Source organism: Cervus elaphus, chromosome 23, assembly GCF_910594005.1.
Source record: "Cervus elaphus chromosome 23, mCerEla1.1, whole genome shotgun sequence".
Lineage (NCBI taxonomy): Eukaryota > Metazoa > Chordata > Mammalia > Artiodactyla > Cervidae > Cervus > Cervus elaphus.
The window spans coordinates 72,269,010-72,288,615 of NC_057837.1; the positions used below are offsets into that span (position 1 = coordinate 72,269,010).

Genomic DNA, 19,606 nt, shown 5'->3' on the forward strand with positions numbered 1-19,606 from the left:
CCGCGATTAGATCCCATCTGGGTACCTGGTTAACCCACCCTAATGGCCTCATTAGGGACCCTGTGTCAACAGCTGGTACTTGACATTGGGCAATAGACAGGCAGAGATAAGCCCAGTGGCTTCACCCCACTTAGTCAGAACCACAGGTTATAATTAATAATAGTAATATCATTATAAAGTGACATTTATGGAGCACTTAGCATGCTTGCCCTCAGCTAAGTAGTTTTTGTGCAATACTTCATCGAAACCTCCAGCTCACTGGGCAATGGTCAGGGGCATGGACTCAGGATCACACCTGTTTACATCACAACTCACTTCCCCTACCCTGACTCGGTTTCCTTGCCGGTACATTGGGGACAATAATATACCCACCTCATAAGTTGTCACGAGATTTCAGTAAGTCAATCCAAACAACGTGGAACTCTCCAGAGGCCTCCTAGGGAAGAAGGCCTCTTATCTGTGGACTTACCTGCCATAATATAAGATGGTTTCGGGCTTGATGGCGCCATCCAGGTGGACATGCAGTTCTACCTGCAAGGGAGCAGAGGGGAAAAGAGAAAACACAAACACGCATAAACTGGAGGACCCTGTGGACAGAGGAGCCTGGTGGGCTACAGTCCATGGGGTTGCCAAGAGCTGGACATGACTGAAACGACTTGGAACGCGATGTGTTTGTTTCAAGTGGACAGCAAAGGGACTCAGCCATACACATACATGTATCCATTCTCCCCTTGTGTTCCAAGTCACTTCCCCACAGGGAAGACCAAGCAAGAATACTGGAGTGGGTTGCCATGCCCTCCTCCAGGGGATCTTCCCGACCCAGGGGTTGAACCAGAGTCTGTAACGTATCCTACATTGGCAGGTGGGTTCTTTATCACTAGCACCACCTGGGAAGCCCTAATTGGCTATACTCCAATACAAAATAAAGTTTTTGTTTTTTCTTAAAAGATCTTCCCACAACCCCAGAAAGGGCACTAACTACTTGGCTATCTTGGTGATCCTATCCCGTATGCTCATCCCCACCAACGACACTCGGGACCCAAAGCAAAGAGCTTATAGACAGGGACTTGGGGACCAGCTCATCAGACTGGACTCCCAGCTCTGCCTCTTCTCCAGCTGTGTGATCTTAGACAAGACACTTGAGTTCTCTGAGCCTGTTTCCTCAACAGCCAAAAAGATTGCCTCCCTGTCCAAGAACAATTTAAGGATTTTAAAAAGGTGGCAGGTTCAGCCCACGGGCAAGAGCCCCTGCCTCTCGGCTAGGGTCTTTCGCACAGGCTGTTAAGAAAAGCAGAGCAGGTGCTGGGAGATGGTGGGGAAGCAACTGCCATCTCTCTGGAAGAGCTTTTCCCCAGCCAGGGAGAGACTCAGACCATTTTTAACATCTCTACCAGGGTGGAGCCTTCTCTGGAACTTGGGATTCTGGACAAGAAGTGGTCACCCTGGCTGGGGAGGGAGTAGTCAGGGACCCACTGGCCCAAGGGCATCCTGGGAGCACCCACATGAGCTGTCTCCTGTGCGGGAAACCCAGCCTGGGGCCCCCAGGGGGCCAGCAGGGCCAGGGCCGCCAAGCCCCCCATCAGCAGGATATCAGAGTAATCAGATCTCTCCGGAAGTCATTCAGCCGACAAAGAACCGACTCTGTCGCAGACTCTGCATCCAGTGAGTTGTTGGATTCCCCGGCAAGATGAATTGAATGCCCACTCAGCCAAAAGTTGATTGGATTCTCAAAAAGTACTCTGCCCTGGGAACACTGAAGGGTGGGGAACTGCCAACCAGCTGTTTGACCTTGGACAGGTGACCTCACCTCTCTGAGCCTCCAGTTTCTTTCTTCTTCTTCTTTTTTTAAGTCTTTATTGAATTTGTCACAATATTGCCTCTCTTCTATGTTTTGGGTTTTTTGTCCATAGGCAAGTGGGATCTCAGCTCCCTGACCAGGGATCCAACCCACACTCCCTGCATTGGAGGAGTCCTGGTCCCATGAGGCTTACAGTCCAGAAAGAAATACAGGCTTTAAGTAAATGTCACACTGGTGAATGCACAGTCACAAGCCAAGTCAGCTCCTGGGAAGCATGAACACAGACCTACCAAAGAGGTAACAAACAAAAGAACTCACTCAGCTAGAGGGCTGATGATGGTTTCCCAGAGAAAGCAGAGGTTGAGCTAAGAGCTAAGGATGAGATTTCCTAAAGGAAATCAACCCTGAATATTCATTGGAAGGACTGATGCTGAAGCTCCAATACTTTGATCACCTGATGCAAAGAGCTGACTCACTAAAAAAGACCCTGATGCTGAGAAAAATTGAGGGCAGGAGAAGATGGGGGCAACAGAGGATGAGATGGTTGGATGGCATCACTGACTCAATGGACATGAGTTTGAGCAAGCTCCCAGAGATGATGAAGGACAAGGAAGCGTGGTGTGCTGCAGTTCATGGGGTATCAAAGAGTTGGACATGACCTAGCGACTGAACAGCAACAGGCAAAAGCGGGGGTGAGCAGGAAGGCTGGAAGAGCATCTAGACAGAGGGAACAGCATGTACGAAGGCCATGCAGTGGAAGTAGAACATGGTGTGAGAGGGATTGAACACACGTCCTGAGAGGGGAGCACTGGTGGGACTAGAGAGGCTATAGGGGCACAAGGAGGATTGGGTTCTGATCTGAGAGTGACAGAGACATGGGTTTGATGCTAAAGAGGGCAATGCCTAGCTAGACAGCTGCAGTCAAGTTTTTGAATGATGATGGTGTCTCGGACTGGGATGGTGAGGCCGACATGCCAGGTGGACAGAAAGGGGTGTCAAGGAGGATGTTTCAGGTCAGGCCTGGGTGAGAAACGATTCTGACTCTGAGACAGAGAGCGCAGGAAGAGGATCAAGCTCTGAACAGGGAGGAGGGGTGGAGGCATGGGGAGAGAAGCGCAGTCCGTGTGATCTTGGGTATGTGAAGCAGGGACGCCGCTGAGACCTTCACGTGCACGGGGACTGAGCCAGCATCTGTGCAGGTCTGGAGCTCCCAGAGAGATCCAGGCTGGAGCTGTGAGTAGGAATACGGAGGCTGTGGTCTTGAATGAGCTCCCCCAGGGAGGGAATGTAGAGGAAAGAGCAGGAAAGGAAGCCTGGGCAAGCACCAGCGCCCAGTGGCTTACAGAAGCCTGTGAGCCTGGAGAAGAGCTGCCAGAGAGATGGAAGGGAAGCCAGGAGCGTGCGGGCTGCAGAAGGTGAGAGGTGAGCAGATTTCAAGAGGGAGGACTCCCCTCCCCAGCCCCTGCGGCTGGTGCAGGGGGCTGAATGGTGAGCCCCCCAAAAGACAGCTATATCCTAATCCCCAGAACACAGACTTCTGTACAGGGCAAAAGATGGGATGAAAAATCTTGAGTTTTTCCTGGATTATCTGGGTGGCTGCTGCTGCTGCTAAGTTGTTGCAGTTGTGTCTGACTCTGCGACCCCATAGACGGCAGCCCACCAGGCTCCCCCGTCCCTGGGATCCTCCAGGCAAGAATGCTGGAGTGGGTTGCCATTTCCTTCTCCAATGCATGAAAGTGAAAAGTGAAAGTGAAATTGCTCAGTCGTGTCCGACTCTTCGCGACCCCATGGACTGCAGCCTACCAGGCCCCTCCGTCCATGGGATTTTCCAGGCAAGAGTACTGGAGTGGGGTGCCATCGCCTTCTCCATATCTGGGTGGGCCCTACACCCAATCCCCTTTTCCCTCATGAGGGAGGCAGAGAGTTTTGAGAGACACACACGAGAGGAAGCAGCACTGGGACCACGGCAGCAGGTGAAAATGAGGTGACCGCAAGGGACACCTGGAGCCCCCAGAAGCTGAAGAGCTGACAAATGGTTACAAGAAGGTAGGAGAGGTTCCCTCTAAGGAGAAAATAGAGGAGTCAGCAGGGGGAAGGGACAAGGAAGGAGAGCTATCAGTCGCCTATCAGAGGGACATGCGGGCGTTAAGTGTCTGAATCAGATGGTGAGAGATGAGGCCAGAGAGAGAGTTAGGTGGGTGGAGGGCAGGGAGATCTCACAGGTCACAGGAAAGGGCAATCTGCTGAAGGGTTTCCCACAGGGCAGTCCTGTAAAAGCTTCCGCTGGCTGCTGTGTGGAAAACAGGATGAAGGAAGTCAGAACAGAGGACAGAGACCTGAGGGTGCGGTCCAGATGGAAGACGAGCCCCACAGGGAAGCCCGGCTGTAGCACCAGACACGGTACATGTTCAGGGAGCAGGAACTGGCTGGTTCCCCGGGGAAGGAGGCCTCAGGGAGCCCGCAGGATACAGGTGGCAAGGGCACCCCAGGGGGGAGGGAAAGCAGAGCCTGCCTCTTGCGCCCACCCCCTGTGCTCTTCAGGGCTTCCTGGGAAGCTGCCCAGACACATTTCAGGGGAGGAACAAAGGCCAGGAACTGCCTGCACTGGCGGTCCATGCTCAGGCAGGCCTCCCACTGCACTTTCTGGAAAACAGGTGACCCATGAAGAAAGCTGTCAGCCTAAACCAGATGATAAGCAGGCACAAGCTCAGAGACAGCAGGGGTGGGGGGACCCAGCTCTGTCGGCCCCCTTCAGGGGAAAGAAATAGCAGTGACCTCCAATTTACCATCTCCTATGTTCTGGACCATCTATATCCATCATTTTATATCATCCTTGCTGGGAAAGATTGAAGGCGGGAGGAGAAGGGGACGACAGAGGATGAGATAGTTAGATGGCATCACTGACTTGAAGGACATGAATTTGAGTAAGCTCCAGGAGTTGGTGATGGGACAGGGAGGCCTGCGTGCTGCAGTCCATGGGGTCGCAAAGAGTCAGACACTACTGAGCGAATGAACTGAATATCATCCTTACAACCAGACAGATAGGGACCTCACTCCCATTTTACACATGAGGAAACTGAGGCTCACAAAAGTATCCAAGGATGCAGAGGCAGTGATGGAGTTAGGATTTGTACCCGGGTCTGAACTGAGCTCCTGTTCCACTGTCTCTGCAGGCCTAACCTCAGATGTAAGGAGCTGCTTACTGTTATCAGACCCTTTATTTCCTCTCATCTTTGCCCCTAGGCAAGCTCCTCAGGGGAGCTTGCTCCATGTTGCAGATGGGGAAATGGACTTGCCAAGCTGAGCTCAGAGAAATTCAGGAATCTGCCGGGTTACCGAGACCAACAGGGGCAGAGCTGGGGCAGAATCAAGCCCCTCCACCTCTAACCCAAGTCCTGCCCACTGGCCATACTACCTCCCGAGAGCTTGCAGCACACCTACAAAGGCCTCCTGAGTGCTGGGCTGGGGGGTGGGGTGAGGGAATCTCAAACCCCGCCCGCTGCACTCACTCTCCACGAGGCTGACTCACAGCGAGCATCTGACAGAACTGCAGGAAATCCTCCAGGTCTGAACAGGAAACATCCCCAGTTACCAAAAAATATTTACTAAGCCCCCCACCCCCAGGTGCCAGGCACTGTGGGGAACACAGGGAATCTGTGCTCTCAGGAGATACCAGGCAGGCAGGTGAGGCCCAGGAAGGAATCTGCACTCCCCAAGGTCCCTGGTGACTAGCGGTAGAGAATCCGCCTGCCAATGCAGGAGACCTAGGTTTGATCCCTGGGTCGTGAAGGTTCCCTCGAGAAGGGAATGGCTACCCACTCCAGGATTCTTGCCTGGAGAATCCCATGGACTGAGGAGCCTGGCGGGCTATATAGTCCATGGGATTGCAAGGAGTCAGACATGACTTAGCTACTAAACAACAACCACCAGAAAGGTGTCACACAAGGTGTCAGTGGCAGGGCCAGGACGAGGACCCAGGACTTGAACTCTAGGACCAGACACTCCCAGATCTGACTCCCACTCATGACTGGCCAGGCTGTCTACCTTCAAGGCACACCTGAACTGAGACTACCTCTCCCCAGCGCACCCCACCCCCAACTCACCAAACATACCCATTTTGTTTTCATCTCCCTGACTTTTATTTTTATTTATTTATTTAATGTTGTAGGCCACATTGTGCAGGATCTTAGCTCCTCAACCAGGGATCGAACCCAGGCCCCCTGCATTGGGAGCTCAGAGTCTTAACCACTGGGACCACCAGGGAAGTCCCCATCCCACTGACTTTTTCAGTCCACCTACTTATCATGCCTGTGTCCCTGACTCTCAGTTCCCTTAAAGCGGGGACTCTGTGCTATCCTGCTGTGCCCCAAGTGCCTGAGACAGAGCCCCGCAGAGCAGGAGGTGCTCAGGAGGTGCTGAACAACTAAGTGATTGTTTTCTCCTCTCCTTGTCCTGGGTCAGCAGGGCTGTGTCCTCTCTCTGCAGCAAGGAAGGGCTGACCTGCTCGCCTTGGGCCTGGCAGAGAACCCAGATGGGGCAGAGTAGCCAGGGTGGCTTGACCAGCCCCCAGGACCCGGTACTGCAGTCAGTACCGGGAGGAGCCACAGGTGCCCATGACCCTTCTTAGCCCCACTCTCGGCACTGAGTTGGGCAACACCAGGGGTCAGTGCCCTCACACCACCACAGCCTCTCAGCCAATTTTTGGGGTGATGTCAGGAGACAGAGTAGCCTCAGGGCTGCCATTGTTTCAACCACACCTCCTCCAAGAAGTCCTCTGGGCTCAGCCCCATCTGCGCCTGTAGCCCCGAGGTACAGAGAGAAAGGGCCGAGCAGTCCCTCAGTGCCTCTGTGCCTGACTCAGGGCCCAGCTGAGCTCCCTGGGCCTCTGTGAGCTTCCCCAGGGGGTTTCACAGATGGCAAGGTGTGTCCTCAGCCAGGGGTCAACCTATGGGGCAACAGCCTAGGAACTCAGCGAGGTTACCCCCATTTTATAGATAAGAAGACTAAGGCTCAGTGAGATTTAAGAACTTGCCCTAGGGCACAGTCTAATACGTGCCACGCCCAGAAGCTGTTTGATTCTAAAGAGGGAGGTCGTAACCACCACAGCATACTCTATTCATCCTGCATGTCGGTGCTGAGTCAGTGCTGGTCAAATCTAAACAGGATAATTAATAACCATAATGAGGGTGATCAACAGCAGCCAGCATTGGCCTGCCCACTCACCCAGGCCTGCACTTGGTGTTTTAGGTAGGGCGGATACAAATATGATTTCCGTTTTACAGATGGGGAAACTGAGGCACAGAGAAGCAATCTCTTAAGAACCCCAGAGACTTTCTCTCCCCTGACCTTGCTCCTCTGGGGCCTCAGAACCTAAGGAGTGAGGCTGAGATGGCCCCCAACCCTCTCTAAATACAGGCTTGACCCTCACCTTGGCTGCCCTGGCCTTTCTTCTCCCCTGTCCAAATCCAGGCCCCAGTCCTACCCTTCTCCAGCCCAGGGGCATCCCCCAGGACAACAGGGCAGGCAGACAAGCTTCCTTCAGCTCCCAGGAGCCCTTCCCACGCAGGCCAAGCTCACCCTGAGGTCAGACGTAGACTCGGGGGGCTGTCTGCCCCGCCTGCCCTGCCCAGCCTCGCTGTGTGACCCCAGACACCACACCTCCACTCTCTGGCCCTTGCTTCTTCCTCTGTGAAGCACAAGGCTTCAGGAAACCCAACCTCTCGCTTCCCCTCCCTCCCAACTGCCACGTGCATTGTGACGGGTAAGGCCGGAGGGCTCCTTCCGGCCAGGCCGCATTTTTCTTTTAACAGGTGGGTCTCGTAACAGCAAAGCCCCAAGAGCCACAGCGGTGCTAAGCCAGCGGGCTCTGTGGCCGGAAGACGAGAGGCGTGAGTGAGAGCTGCAGGTGCAGGGGGAGAGCCCCCGCAGCCCCACCGCGCTCCCCAGGGAGGAAATGCACCCCCGGGGACCTCCCGCCAGCCAGGTGCTTCACCGGCCCCAGTCAGCATCCATTTCCCACCAAGAACTGCGTGACGCTGGCTTTATCAGCCCACTTTACAGAGAAGGAACCTGGGGCTCAGGGAACTGTCCACCAGAGCCCTTGTAGCTGCTAAGTGGTGAGGCAAGGATCCCTGCTCAGTCTATCTGAAGCCCACGACCACCCTGATTCTAACTCCGCCCCCGCCCCCACAAAGTGGGGTGTAGATCTGCAAAGCAGTTAACAGCATCTACCTCCATCTTGGGTGGGTCTGGGTTCATGTCTAGCTCTGCTGTTTTCTGGCCGTGTGACTTTGACAAGTTCCTTCCCCTCTCTGAGCCTCAGTCTCCTTATATGTATATGAAGATAATAACAGGACTGTATTTCTTTTTTTTTTTTTAATATTTGCAGCATATATGTCCACATTTCCCTGACCAGGGATCCAACCTGCGCCCCCTGCATTGGAAAGTGGAATTTTAACCACTGGACCGCCGGGGAAGTCCCATAATAGGACTTACTCTAAAGGACTGCTGTGAGCATTAAATGAGTTAATATACACAAAGCAGTTAGAACAGTGCCTGAAACAGAGTGAACATTCAAATAAGAGAAAGAAAAAGGTATGTTAGACATTGAGCCTCAATACTCTGCATGAGAGGGGGGCCTGGGCTGTTGCAACCCAGACTGGCTCCCTCCGCAGCCTACAGCTTCAAGGCTGTCAGATTTTGCGTAGCATTGAACAAGCCACTTCACCTGTCATGCCTTAGTTTCATCACCTGTAAACGGGGACGAAAACATCTGCTTTGTCGAGCTGTCCAGAGGATTCTGCGAGATAAATCACCCAGGTGCCTGGTACCCACAAACACTCAAATGGCACATCGTTACTCTTATTACTGTGACAGCCGTGTATCAGGATCGCCCTCCATGGCACTGAACACCTGAGGGCCATGAGATTTTCCAGCCTTGCCTCCTGTGGAAACAGACTGATAAGGGCCACCCCTCCACCCACCTTTGTTCCTCCTCCAGTCCACAGCAGGTGTTCAGGAAGTTATTTGTTGGAATAACATAATCAGAGCAGGTAGGCGGCTGCCTAGGATTTTGCTCCTCAAAGTGTGGTCCGTGGCCCAGCCATGTTAGTCCCTCCTGGGAGCTTGTTAGGAGCTCAGCATCTCAGGCCCCAAACCCAGATCTCCTGATTCAGAGTCTGAACACCAACAAGTGTCAGGTGACGTGAATACACTTGAAAATTTGGAAGACATGGCTTTGCTTTGCCTACTCCTGAGAAACCAAAGAACCCAGAGTGGCTTCTGTCCCAGAGAGGCCACAGCTGGGGCACACTACCCCCAGTGGCTTCGGCACAGGCAGTTCAGGAAAGCTGGCTAGGGCACGGAATTTTTGAAGCCAGCCCACCCTGGGCTCTAACCCCAGCATCACCACATCTTAAATGTGTGATCGTAGGCCTCATTAATTTCTGTGTCTCTCTGTTCATCTGTAAAATGAGACGACACCAGCTACCACCCAGAGTCACTGCTAGGATCAAGTGAATTAATGAAGTGTAGTATATTCAGAATGGTGTCTGGCACAGAACAATAATTCAACTCAATAGGTTCTAGCTATTAATTCTAGTGGTTCCCCATCCTGCACATGGGAAGGGAGGGAGTTGGCTCTGGTCACAATGGCTGAGATCCACACTCCTGGCTTCACTGACCAGCTCGGACACATTCCCTCCTCTCAATTATACAAAAGTATCGCATCTCACATACGTAGTGGGTGACACTCTATCTTCCCTCCCAAGCATTGCCTTTTAATCTTTGGACACCTCTGTTACAGGTGGAGCCCATTTCCCAGCTGCAGAAACTGAGGCCCAGAGAGGGGAAATGGCCTGCCAGCTTGAAGCAGAGAGGATTGGGAGAGGCCCAAATAATGGGCACAATAATAGTCCCTCCCTCACAGGGCTGTAACAGACGTGTTGTAAGGATCAAGCTGGTGCATATAGCAAGTTCTACAGAAGGGTCGTCTGTGATCTCTCTCCATAACCCCCATTTCACTCCCAGTCAAGAGGTTTTGTCTACTGCCTTGGGATGCATATTAGGGTAAGGTGGTTCTCCAGTCCAAAGGCAGGGGGACTCCCAAAGCATTGAAAACAGGGAATTCCCTGGCAGTCCAGTGGTTTGGCTCTGTGCTTTCACCAAGATTCCCCCAGGGGACTTCCCTGGGGGTCCAGTGGTTAAGACACTGCACTTCCACTGCAGGAGGCATGGGTTCCATCCCTGATTGGGGAACTAAGATCCATCATGCTGCATGCACAGCCAAAAAAAATAAATTTACAAAAGGGGGGGAAGCCTTCAAAGGAACAAAACACTAGTGATGGGACATAGGGCATCCAGGTGAGCTGCGAAGGAGGCATGTGGATGGCAGATGTTCAATCCCAGTGCCTGAAACATCTGGCAGGAACAGCAGAGGCGTTTGCCCTCTGGTGGGGGGAGGGGGGGCAGGCATCAGAAGTGGGGACCAGGCTTTACCTCGTCAGAGTCCCCCTCCCCTTCTCCCCCACACCCAGGACTCTCACCCATGCTTTAGCGATACCTGCCATCATCATTCACACCTATTTCTCAGAGAGGCAAGTTGAGGCTGATGGCAGTTCCTTCCTCTGACCCCACCCAATCCGTCTCAAACCCTACAAGCTGATTCACTCTGCTGGACAGACTCCTGGGCTCGTTTCCCTGGACTCTCTCAGTGCTCCCAAGCCTGCCAAGTGGCCCCAGACCCTCCCTGACCCCACCATTCCCAAGACACCACAGCTGGTGGGAGAACGGACAAGGAATTTATCCCTTGGCGGCTAGTGGTCATGGCTTGGCCCAGAGTGAACCCTATGGGGGCCCAAGGCCTAAGGCCCATCCACCCCCTCTAATGTGGGGAGAGGGGTTACCTGTTCCCCCTTCCTACCCTTTCTGGCATGGCCCACTGCTCTCACAGGCACATCCACAAACCGGGGTTCCTTGGTGCTCACAAAACAGTCATAGTGTTGGAGCATAAAGCTGTTTCCATTCACCCTGCACTCATGTGTTGTTCACACTAGGTGCCTGTGGGTGTAGACACAGGGGCCGGTTTGACAGCCATGGTTCAGAGAGGTTAAGCCACCTGCCTAGGCTGCTCAGCGCAGGCACTGCTAGGATGCCCATTTGACAGACAGTGAAACTGAGACCCAGATGGGCCAGATCAGAGGCAGAAGCAGAACTTGGAGGCCAGCCAGGGGCGCCTCCAGATTCAGGACCCTTCCTGTCTCACTGCCTCTCATTAACCGGCCTGGAGGCAGGCAAGGACTTGAGCTGAGGGAAGAACGTGCCTGCAGCTACCCTCTTTGCTCCGGGAGCTGCGGATGCCCCCAAGCCCTCCAGCCAGACAAGGAGCCGGACCCCGGAACCCGAGCCCCCTCCCGCGCTCACTTTGGGCTTGTCGAAAGCTGGCGTCTGGGCCATGGTGCCAAGCGTGCGCCCCAGCGCTGCTCGCTCTGCCGAAGGAAGATGGGTGGTCCCCGCTGGGTCGATGGCCGATCCGCTTCTCCGGGGGCCCTCAGTGACCGCGGCCCGCCACGCTCCTCTTAACGGGGCCCGGCCCCGCCCCCACCGTCCGGGCCCCGCCCCGCCCCGCCCCCTCGCCGGAGCCCCCGCCCCGCCCCTCCCCATCGACCGGCGCGCTGCGCATTTCCTGGAATTCCTGCCGCTCGGGGTGGACAGATCCGAGTCCCCTCGGAACCTTGACCGGCCCCATGTCTCTGGCCCGGGACCCCGGGTTGGAGCCACCTGTGGGCTCAGACTCCAGCCGCCTGGCCGGGCTCTGCGCCGGCCCGGTCCCTCCTGAAGGGTCACAGGACTGCCCGGGCGCCTACATGTGCCAGGCCCCAGCAGGAAACTGGGAAATCGGTGCGCTTCACAAACTTCGTGGGGCTCGAACTCTACCGGACAAGACACACGGTCATTGCAGAATCACACAACAGAAATGTATAATCAAGAAGCTTTAACGGGGACCAGTCGTGGCCGGCAGGTGGGGGAAGGCTTCTCCTGGGATCTTAAGGAGTTTATCAAGCGAAGGGGGGTGGGGGTGGGTGGGGGTGGCGCGGAAGAGGGCAGCCCGGGTGGAGAGGGCCTTCTGTGTTGGAGACCCCAGGGAGCTGGGGAATGAAAAGAGGAGGGGGCATACAGCAAATTCTCTCATAGGCATTTACCCTTGAGAAACGACCCACGGTACAGCCGGAGAACGCCTGCAAGAATGTTCCCACAGTGCTGTTTCTAATGGCAAAAACATTCCAAACACCCAGATGCCCATCCCCAGGCGGGTGGGCAAATAAACTGGAATATTCACAGCGTGGAATATTATACAGCAGTGAAATTGAATGAACTTCACACAACAACACAGATCTATCTCACAAGCAATGCTAAATAAGTAGCAGAAAACTACATACACGATGATGCAACATCTAGAATGTTTGACGAAAGCAACACCCAAACTATGCATACTTAGACAAACAGGCATCAGTAGAAAAAAAGCAAGGGAAAATATTTGAGAAGAATGGTTATCTCAGGGGAATGGGGAAGGAGAGGAGGAGGGAGGAGCATACAGGTACTCTCAGGTTATTGGCGATGGTCCAGTACTTGGGTGGGGTGATGGTTCTGTTTCACTTCATTATAGAATAAATACAGTGACAATACATAGGGGAGAAAGAAGGGGTAGGAGAGTGGAGGACAAGGGGCCAAAGTCAGGCAAGGAGCAGATCACAAGGGACCTGTTGGATTTGGTGAGGATTTGGTCTTTTCCCCGCCAAGAGCACTGGAAAATCAATGGAGGGTTTTAAGTGGAGGCAAGATAGGATGAAACTTTCATTCAGAAGAAACATTCTCCAGCAGCTGCTGTGAAATTCAGAGTGTAGTCCTGAAATCATTAGCATCATAACCACCTAGGAGTCGATCTGAACCGCAGACTCTCAGACCCCATTCTAGCCCTCCTGAACTGGAATTTGTACTTGAATATCATCCCCCATGTGGTTCCTATGCAGATGGAGGGGAAGCCCGGGCTCGCTGCTGTGAGGGAAGGCACTGCAGAGGGGCCAGAGGAGGAAGGCGGTAGCGCAGTGATCTGAGTAGAGATGGCTGTGACCGTGGGGAAAATCAGATTCAAGCCACATCTAGGGGGTAGGATCAATGAGGCTTGGGTTGAATTGTGTGCGACAGTGAGGGTGAGAGTGAGTCAAAAATGACCCTTTTTGACTCTATCACCCTAGAACCTCCCTGGCAGTCTAGTGGTTAAGACTCTGGGCTCCCAAAGCAGGGAGCACAGGTTATCTTACCTGATCAGGGAACTGTGATCCCACATGCCACACAGTGCAGTCAAAAAGTTTTTTTTTAATAAATAAAACACATTTACTAGTGGAAAGAAAGAGTAAGACAACTATCTCAAATTAAAGTGAAATTAAAAAAAAAAAATGATCCTTCTGATACATTATTGAAGCCAGAGAAGTTTTCTGTAAGACCGTTTCCTGGCTTCTCATGTCACTTAGAGTGCACGATAATGGCTCCTATTTACTGAGACATACTTGAAGTCAGGTACTCTGGGAAGCACTTCATAAGCACCATCCCATTTAGTGTCTACAGCAATTCTGTGAAGTAGGATCAGATCCCATTTTACAGATGAGAACACTGAGACTTAGAGAAAGGAAGAGCCTGCTTGGCACACGTGTTGTATGTGAGGGAGCTAGGATTTGAATTTGAATCTGATTCTAGAACCTTCATCTGTACCTTATTACTGTGTCCCCATCACCTGTTATGACAATCCAGTCCCTCTCCAACATCAGTCTTGTCACTTCCCAGCACATTCCCCAAACACCAGTCAATCTGGATGGCTTTCTGGCCAGTGAAAGTTGACCCAATTCTTTGCTATTCCTCCCACTGTCCGATGGAATCTAATTTTCCTCCTTCTGTTCCTGCGCTGTGCTGAGTGACTTGTTTGATAGAACGTGATGAACGTGACATTCCTGGACTTTGAGCCTAGATCAGAAGAAGCCTTGAAGCTTCCACTGGGGCCTAGTGAACATTCTTTCTGGAAGCCCCAAGTCGCTATGTAGGAAATCCAACTGCCTTGAGACCATCACACTAAAGAATCCTGTATTATCACTTCAGTCCACCAGCCTTTTCATTGTCTCCACCAAGAAACCAAATATGCTGGTGGAGCCACGTTGCACCCTCCAGACCAGAAGAGCTGCCGGCTGAACCTGTGACTTCAGTCTTGCTGCGTGGAACAGAAGAATCACAAAACAGCCAACCCCGGGTCTGGGGTCCTGCCCTACACAATTGTGGTTTATAATACCTGGCTGTTATTTGGAGCCTCTGAGTCTCGGGGTGGATTATTAGGCAGCCGTAGATAACAGAAATGCTGACCCACTCCAGTCCCCCCAGTCTCTGCTCTTAGTTTATTCCACTCTGACATCTGGAAAAGCCTTTTCCTGGATCCTGGAAATTATCCAGATTATGCTTTCCATTCCGGTCAAATGCAAAGGAAAATGATCAGCCTATATGCTGCATTTATATCTCCTGTTTGCCCTCCCAGATGCGTTTCCTGCCCTTCTCATTGCTGCTCTGTGCCAGGCAGCCTGACCATCGGCAGGCTCTCTTGCCCTCTGACTTCTGGTTGGATTTGGTCGATAGGGGGCACCACTAGGAGATCGGAAGGTGGGAGGAGGGAGAAGTCAGGATGTTTATTCCCTCTTTTCTGCCGCTTGCACAGTCCCTGGGTGAGCTCTTGTCTCTCTACCAGGGTCAAGGCTTCCAGCAGGTGGCTCTCTCCACACCATTCCGTCTCCAGGTTCCCTCCTGCCCCTTGGGCTACTGCACTGGCCTTTATTGATTTCCCGGAACTCTGCTTTCTGGGTTAGGGTCCCCCGCCTGCCCCTCTCCCCGGCCTTCCCCCACCCCAGCCCGGGCCCCAGGGCTTGAGATAAAAGAGTCAAAACACAAGTAGTTTGGGAAGACATCCCAGGAAACCCGGGGAGGGGAGGGCAGAAGTGACACAGGATGTGAGAGGAGCGGAAACTTCCGGGCAGTTTACCAGGCGGGGCACCTGGACCTCAGCCCCTCAGGGACCTCGGAGATTGTACAGATGTGTCCCAGAGGCAACTCAGCTGAGGGGCGAGGAAGCTGCTGGGCTTATCCACCTACTGCATGCTGTCATTGTTGGGAGGGCTGCTCCAAGTTGTTAAGTTCCTGGTGCTTTTAGCTTGCTCAGGACACTGGCTAAGCTTACCCCCACAGTTAGAAAACCCCTGCAGGGGAAGAGTGTGGAGGGAGAGGGGGGCGGGAGAGAGAGGTGCTGACTCAGGTGTTAGCAGCAAGTAGCTTCTGGCATGTAGAGGCGATGGTGAGGGCATACAGGCAGTGTACTGACAGCTATGCCTACCTACCTCTTTGTAAATAATTCCTTTTTAAAAATTTTGTGTTTTTTCAGCTTTACTGCTACTGCTACTGCTAAGTCACTTCAGTCGTGTCCGACTCTGTGCGACCCCATCCCTGGGATTCTCCAGGCAAGAACACTGGAGTGGGTTGCCATTTCCTTCTCCAATGCATAAAAGTGAAAAGTGAAAGTGAAGTCGCTCAGTCATGTCTGACTCTTCACGACCCCACGGACTGCAGCCTACCAGGCTCCTCTGTCCATGGGATTTTCCAGACAAGAGTACTGGAGTGGGGTGCCATTGCCTTCTCCGCTTTACTGAGGTATAATTGACAAACTGGTAAGATATTTAAAGTGTACGATGTGATGATTTGATATACATATCCATCATGAAAGGATTTCTCCCCATTAAGTTAATAATGCAGCCATCACCTCACATATTTACCTCTTTTTGTGTGTGTGAGAACATTTAAGCTCTATTCTCTCAGCAAATGTCAGCTGTACAATAGAATTATCAACTAAAGTCACCATATTACACATTAGATCCTCAGACCTTATTCATCTTGTTGTTGTGTAGTCACTAAGTCACGTCTGACTCTTTGTAACCTCATGGACTGTAGCCCGCCAGGTTGCTCTGTCCATGGGATTTCCCAGTCATGAATACTGGAGCAGGTTGTCATTCCCTCCTCCAGGGATCTTCCCTATGCAGGGATCAAACACGCATCTCCTGCACTGGCCGGTGGATTCTCTTCCACTGAGCCATCAGGGAAGCCTCATTCATCTTATAACTGAATGGGAATAATTCCCCTATTAAACTGTCCTTGATTACTCAATTTGAGTGAATCACCTGGTTCCTGCCGGAACCCTCAGTGATACAGGCTGGTGATGAATCTATCCACATTAGTACACAGTGGGTCAATGTCTACAGAGTTGGAGGAAGGATGGAGAGAGATACTCTCCCCCAAATTCATTATCCACAAAATTCATCATTCATGTGTGAAGAAAAGCAAGACCTATCCTCAAACATGCAGGAACTGTAACCCTCACATACCCTTCCTGAAAAATCTAGTTCAAGATTTAATTCCAGCCAACAGCAACACACACACACACAAAAAAAAAAAAAAAAAAAAGAGAAAGAAAAGAAAATGCAGAATTAATGAATAAGAATATCCCAATCTGAACCAACCCTGGTCAGGGGTATTATCTCCAGTTAAAGAATTAATTTGTGACAAAGAACACTGGTAACTTAGAACTACAGCACTAAATGTAACTGCCAAAGTTGTAAAGAGGGAAAGTGACATAATGAAAACAGATCTGATTTTCAAGGCCGGTGTCTTAGAGTTAAGGTAGCTACTGTAACGCATAGAGTGTTACAAATACCTGGTAAATAGAGGAGAAGAGTTTCTTTCGAGTAACAATTCTGGGTGGGCGGAAACTCTCCATTCAGTCCCTCTGGAACTCAGGCTGAATCTACAATATGTGGGTCTCAAAGTCACCCCGGGGGTCATCTTTATTAAGGCGCATTGGGAATTTTGAGGGGCCAGGCTCAGAAGCGGCACATAATGCTTCAGTCCACGCTCAGTCTCCACCCCTACAACTGGGTCCTGTGGTCACACTGGAGGGGAGACTGGGAAACTTAATCCAGTTTGGGGAGGAATGGAGAGCCAGGATGTGGGTGAGCCTCTAGCAGTCTCTGTGGGGTTGGGAATGCATCTTCCTGGAGGGAGCACCTTTGCTTCCCTTCCCATAAGACTTGTCATCATCCACATATCGAAGAGTCATGTGACCTTGTCTAACCTCACCAGCCAGCTGGACAGTCTTCAAAGGCAGGACAGTTTCAGTTTCCCCAAAGTCTCCAGCCCTGACGCAGGGCCTGTTGGAGAGTAGGAACTTGTTATATGTTGGTGCAGAGATGGAAGGGAAGTTTCAGGTCATTACTCACAAGCTCCTGAGATATGCAAAGCCCTCTACTAAAGCGTGATCTTGTGTCCAGTCCTTTGAAGGGTTCAAGCTGCCTTGGGTTAAGGGAAGGCAAGTCAAAGCACAAGGGAAAGGATTTCAACCCACAGGCAAATTAATCCCTCCCCACCCCACGGCCTCACAAAATACATGTCACAGTAGTAGCTCCCATTTAATGAGCACCTGTTATGTGCTGGTCATTGCGGGAAGGCAAGTGGCTTGATCTCATCAAATCCTGCCAGCGGCCCGATAAGCTAAGCGATTAGTTCCATTTTCTGGGGCAGAAACCGAGGCTCAGAGAGGTGAGAGATGAAGCTGGAGTTTGAGTGTGAACACGCTAGGCCTCAGCCTGTGCCCTTGCCCTCTCTCGGCATCCTGAAGAAAGCGGGGCAGGCTGGGTGACAGCCAGGTCTGGAAGAGCCCTAGGTGGGCAGGTGGGAGCCCAGAGTTGGCATCCCATCCCTGCATCAGGCTCTGTCTATGTGACTGAGAGCGAGTCACCTCATTCGTTCAGCACAGAGTTCGCTGGCTGGCTCTGTACCAGACACACGATGTAGACAGGGGAAAAAAAACAAACCATTGTTGAGTTGGTTTGCTCACAGTGTAGCAGAGGAGCCAGGGCCCTTGGTTTGACACATGATAAAGGTCATTTAAGTATTTCTTCCTCTTCAGCTCTGTTGTGTTCCTCTGAGAAACTTCAAGCAAGGGATCCAGACCTCAGTGGTTGCAAACTCAAAGGCTGACAGGGCCAGCATGGAATGCAGATGGTCTGGAGTTTCAGGTCCAATGCTTCCAGCTTTGTGACCTATGACTTGGGCAAATCCCCTTTGAGCCTCAGATTCCTCGTCTGTTGACTGGAGACAATACATACGTACATACCAAGCTCATAGAGTACTGTGTATATTGTTTTGTTGTTCAGTCGTTCAGTCGTGTCCAACTCTTTGCAGCCCCATGGACTGCAGCACACCAGGCTTCCCTGTCCTTCACCATTTCCCAGAACTTACTCAAACTCATGTCCATTGAGTCGCTGATGCCATCCAACCATCTGTGTGTGTGAATATATATATATATATATAGCCAATACTCTGGCCACCTGATGTGAAGAGCCTTTTCACTGGAGAGTCTTTTCATTGGAAAGACCCTGATGCTGGGAAAGATTGAAGGCAAAAGGGGGAGAAGGAAATGGCAACCCACTCCAGTATTCTGGCCTGGAGAATCCCATGGATGGAGGAGCCTAGTAGGCTACAGTCCATGGGGTAGTAAAGAAAAAAAAAAAGGAGAAGGGGATGGCAGAGGATGAGATGGTTAGATAGTGTTACTGATTCAATGGACATGTATTTAAGCAAACTGTGGGAGATAGTGGAGAACAGATGAGTCTGGCATGCTACAGTCCATGGGAACTGGACTGTACATGTACAGGGAACATGTACAAAGAGTCAAACACAGCTTAGCTACTGAACAACAACATATGTGTATTAATATATACCTAGCTCATAGGGTTTCTATATAATATAGGATTGTGCTCTGCTTAGTCGCTCAGTCACGTCCAACTCTTTGCAACCCCATGAACTGTAGCCCGCCAGGCTCCTCTGTCCATGGAATCCTCTAGACAAGAATACTGGAGTGCGTAGCCATTCCCTTCTCCAGGGGATCTTCCCAACCCAGGCATTGAACTAAGGTCTCCCACATTGCAGGCAGATTCTTTACTGTCTGGGCCACCAAGGAAGCCCCAAACTGCAATTTTAATATTCAAATTGTGCTCAAATAGCTCCTGATTTTAAAGACTCTGTATGAGCTAAAGAAAATATCTTGAGGCCAGATTTTGTCCCTGGCCCTGTGGATTCCGTAACAGCCAAGTTCTCTGCTGATTCTCATCTTCTAGGATCTCTGAATAGGAAAGAGGACAACAAGGGAGGGATTGCTCCCAACTCAAGTTTACAGGATTAGGATCAGAGGAGAATCCTAAACAGAAAATCCTAAATTTATAGTAGCCAAAACAAGAAAGAAGTTTATTTCTTTGTCATGTGAAAGAAGCAAAGGTGGGCAATGCAGGCTGGTGAGGCAACTCCATGAAGATGGTTTCTTCCATCTCTAGCAAGTGGCCTCTTTCCTCATTGCCCAGTATGGCTGCTGGAGCACTGGCCATCACATCTGCAGCCCAGAGAGCAGAGTGGCGAAAGACCATTTCTCTTATAAAGATAGTTCCTCACTTGCTCACAACACTACTATTTATATAGTCACATGGCCATATCTAATTGCAAAAGACACTGGAAAATACCTTGGAGCTAGGAACAAGATAGCTATCTAAAAAAGAGATTGTTAATGAAGAAGAAGAAGATAGTAGATAGTAGAAGGCAAATAACCTAGTGTGTGAGGAGGGCATGTGACTAGCTGGAGAGGATGTTACCAGGCAGTCAGCCTCTGCCGCCCACGTGACC

General features: G+C 51.5%; 1 protein-coding gene across 3 annotated transcripts in view; it reads right to left on the bottom strand.

The window, feature by feature from the left end:
• The window catches only part of ADA (adenosine deaminase), an 81,764-nt gene that overhangs the window by 14,954 nt on the left and 47,204 nt on the right, over window positions 1–19,606 (bottom strand). For 2 of the 3 annotated variants that reach the window (XM_043883193.1, XM_043883191.1), the window contains one exon: window positions 470–531. Coding sequence is in view for 2 of the 3 variants with exons in the window: in XM_043883191.1 (XP_043739126.1) it covers window positions 470–531 (62 nt within the window). In the remaining variant the exon portion in view is untranslated. Of the gene's footprint in view, window positions 1–469; window positions 532–11,218; window positions 11,390–19,606 lie in introns of those variants that run through there. The other variant, XM_043883192.1, reaches the window with a different exon arrangement.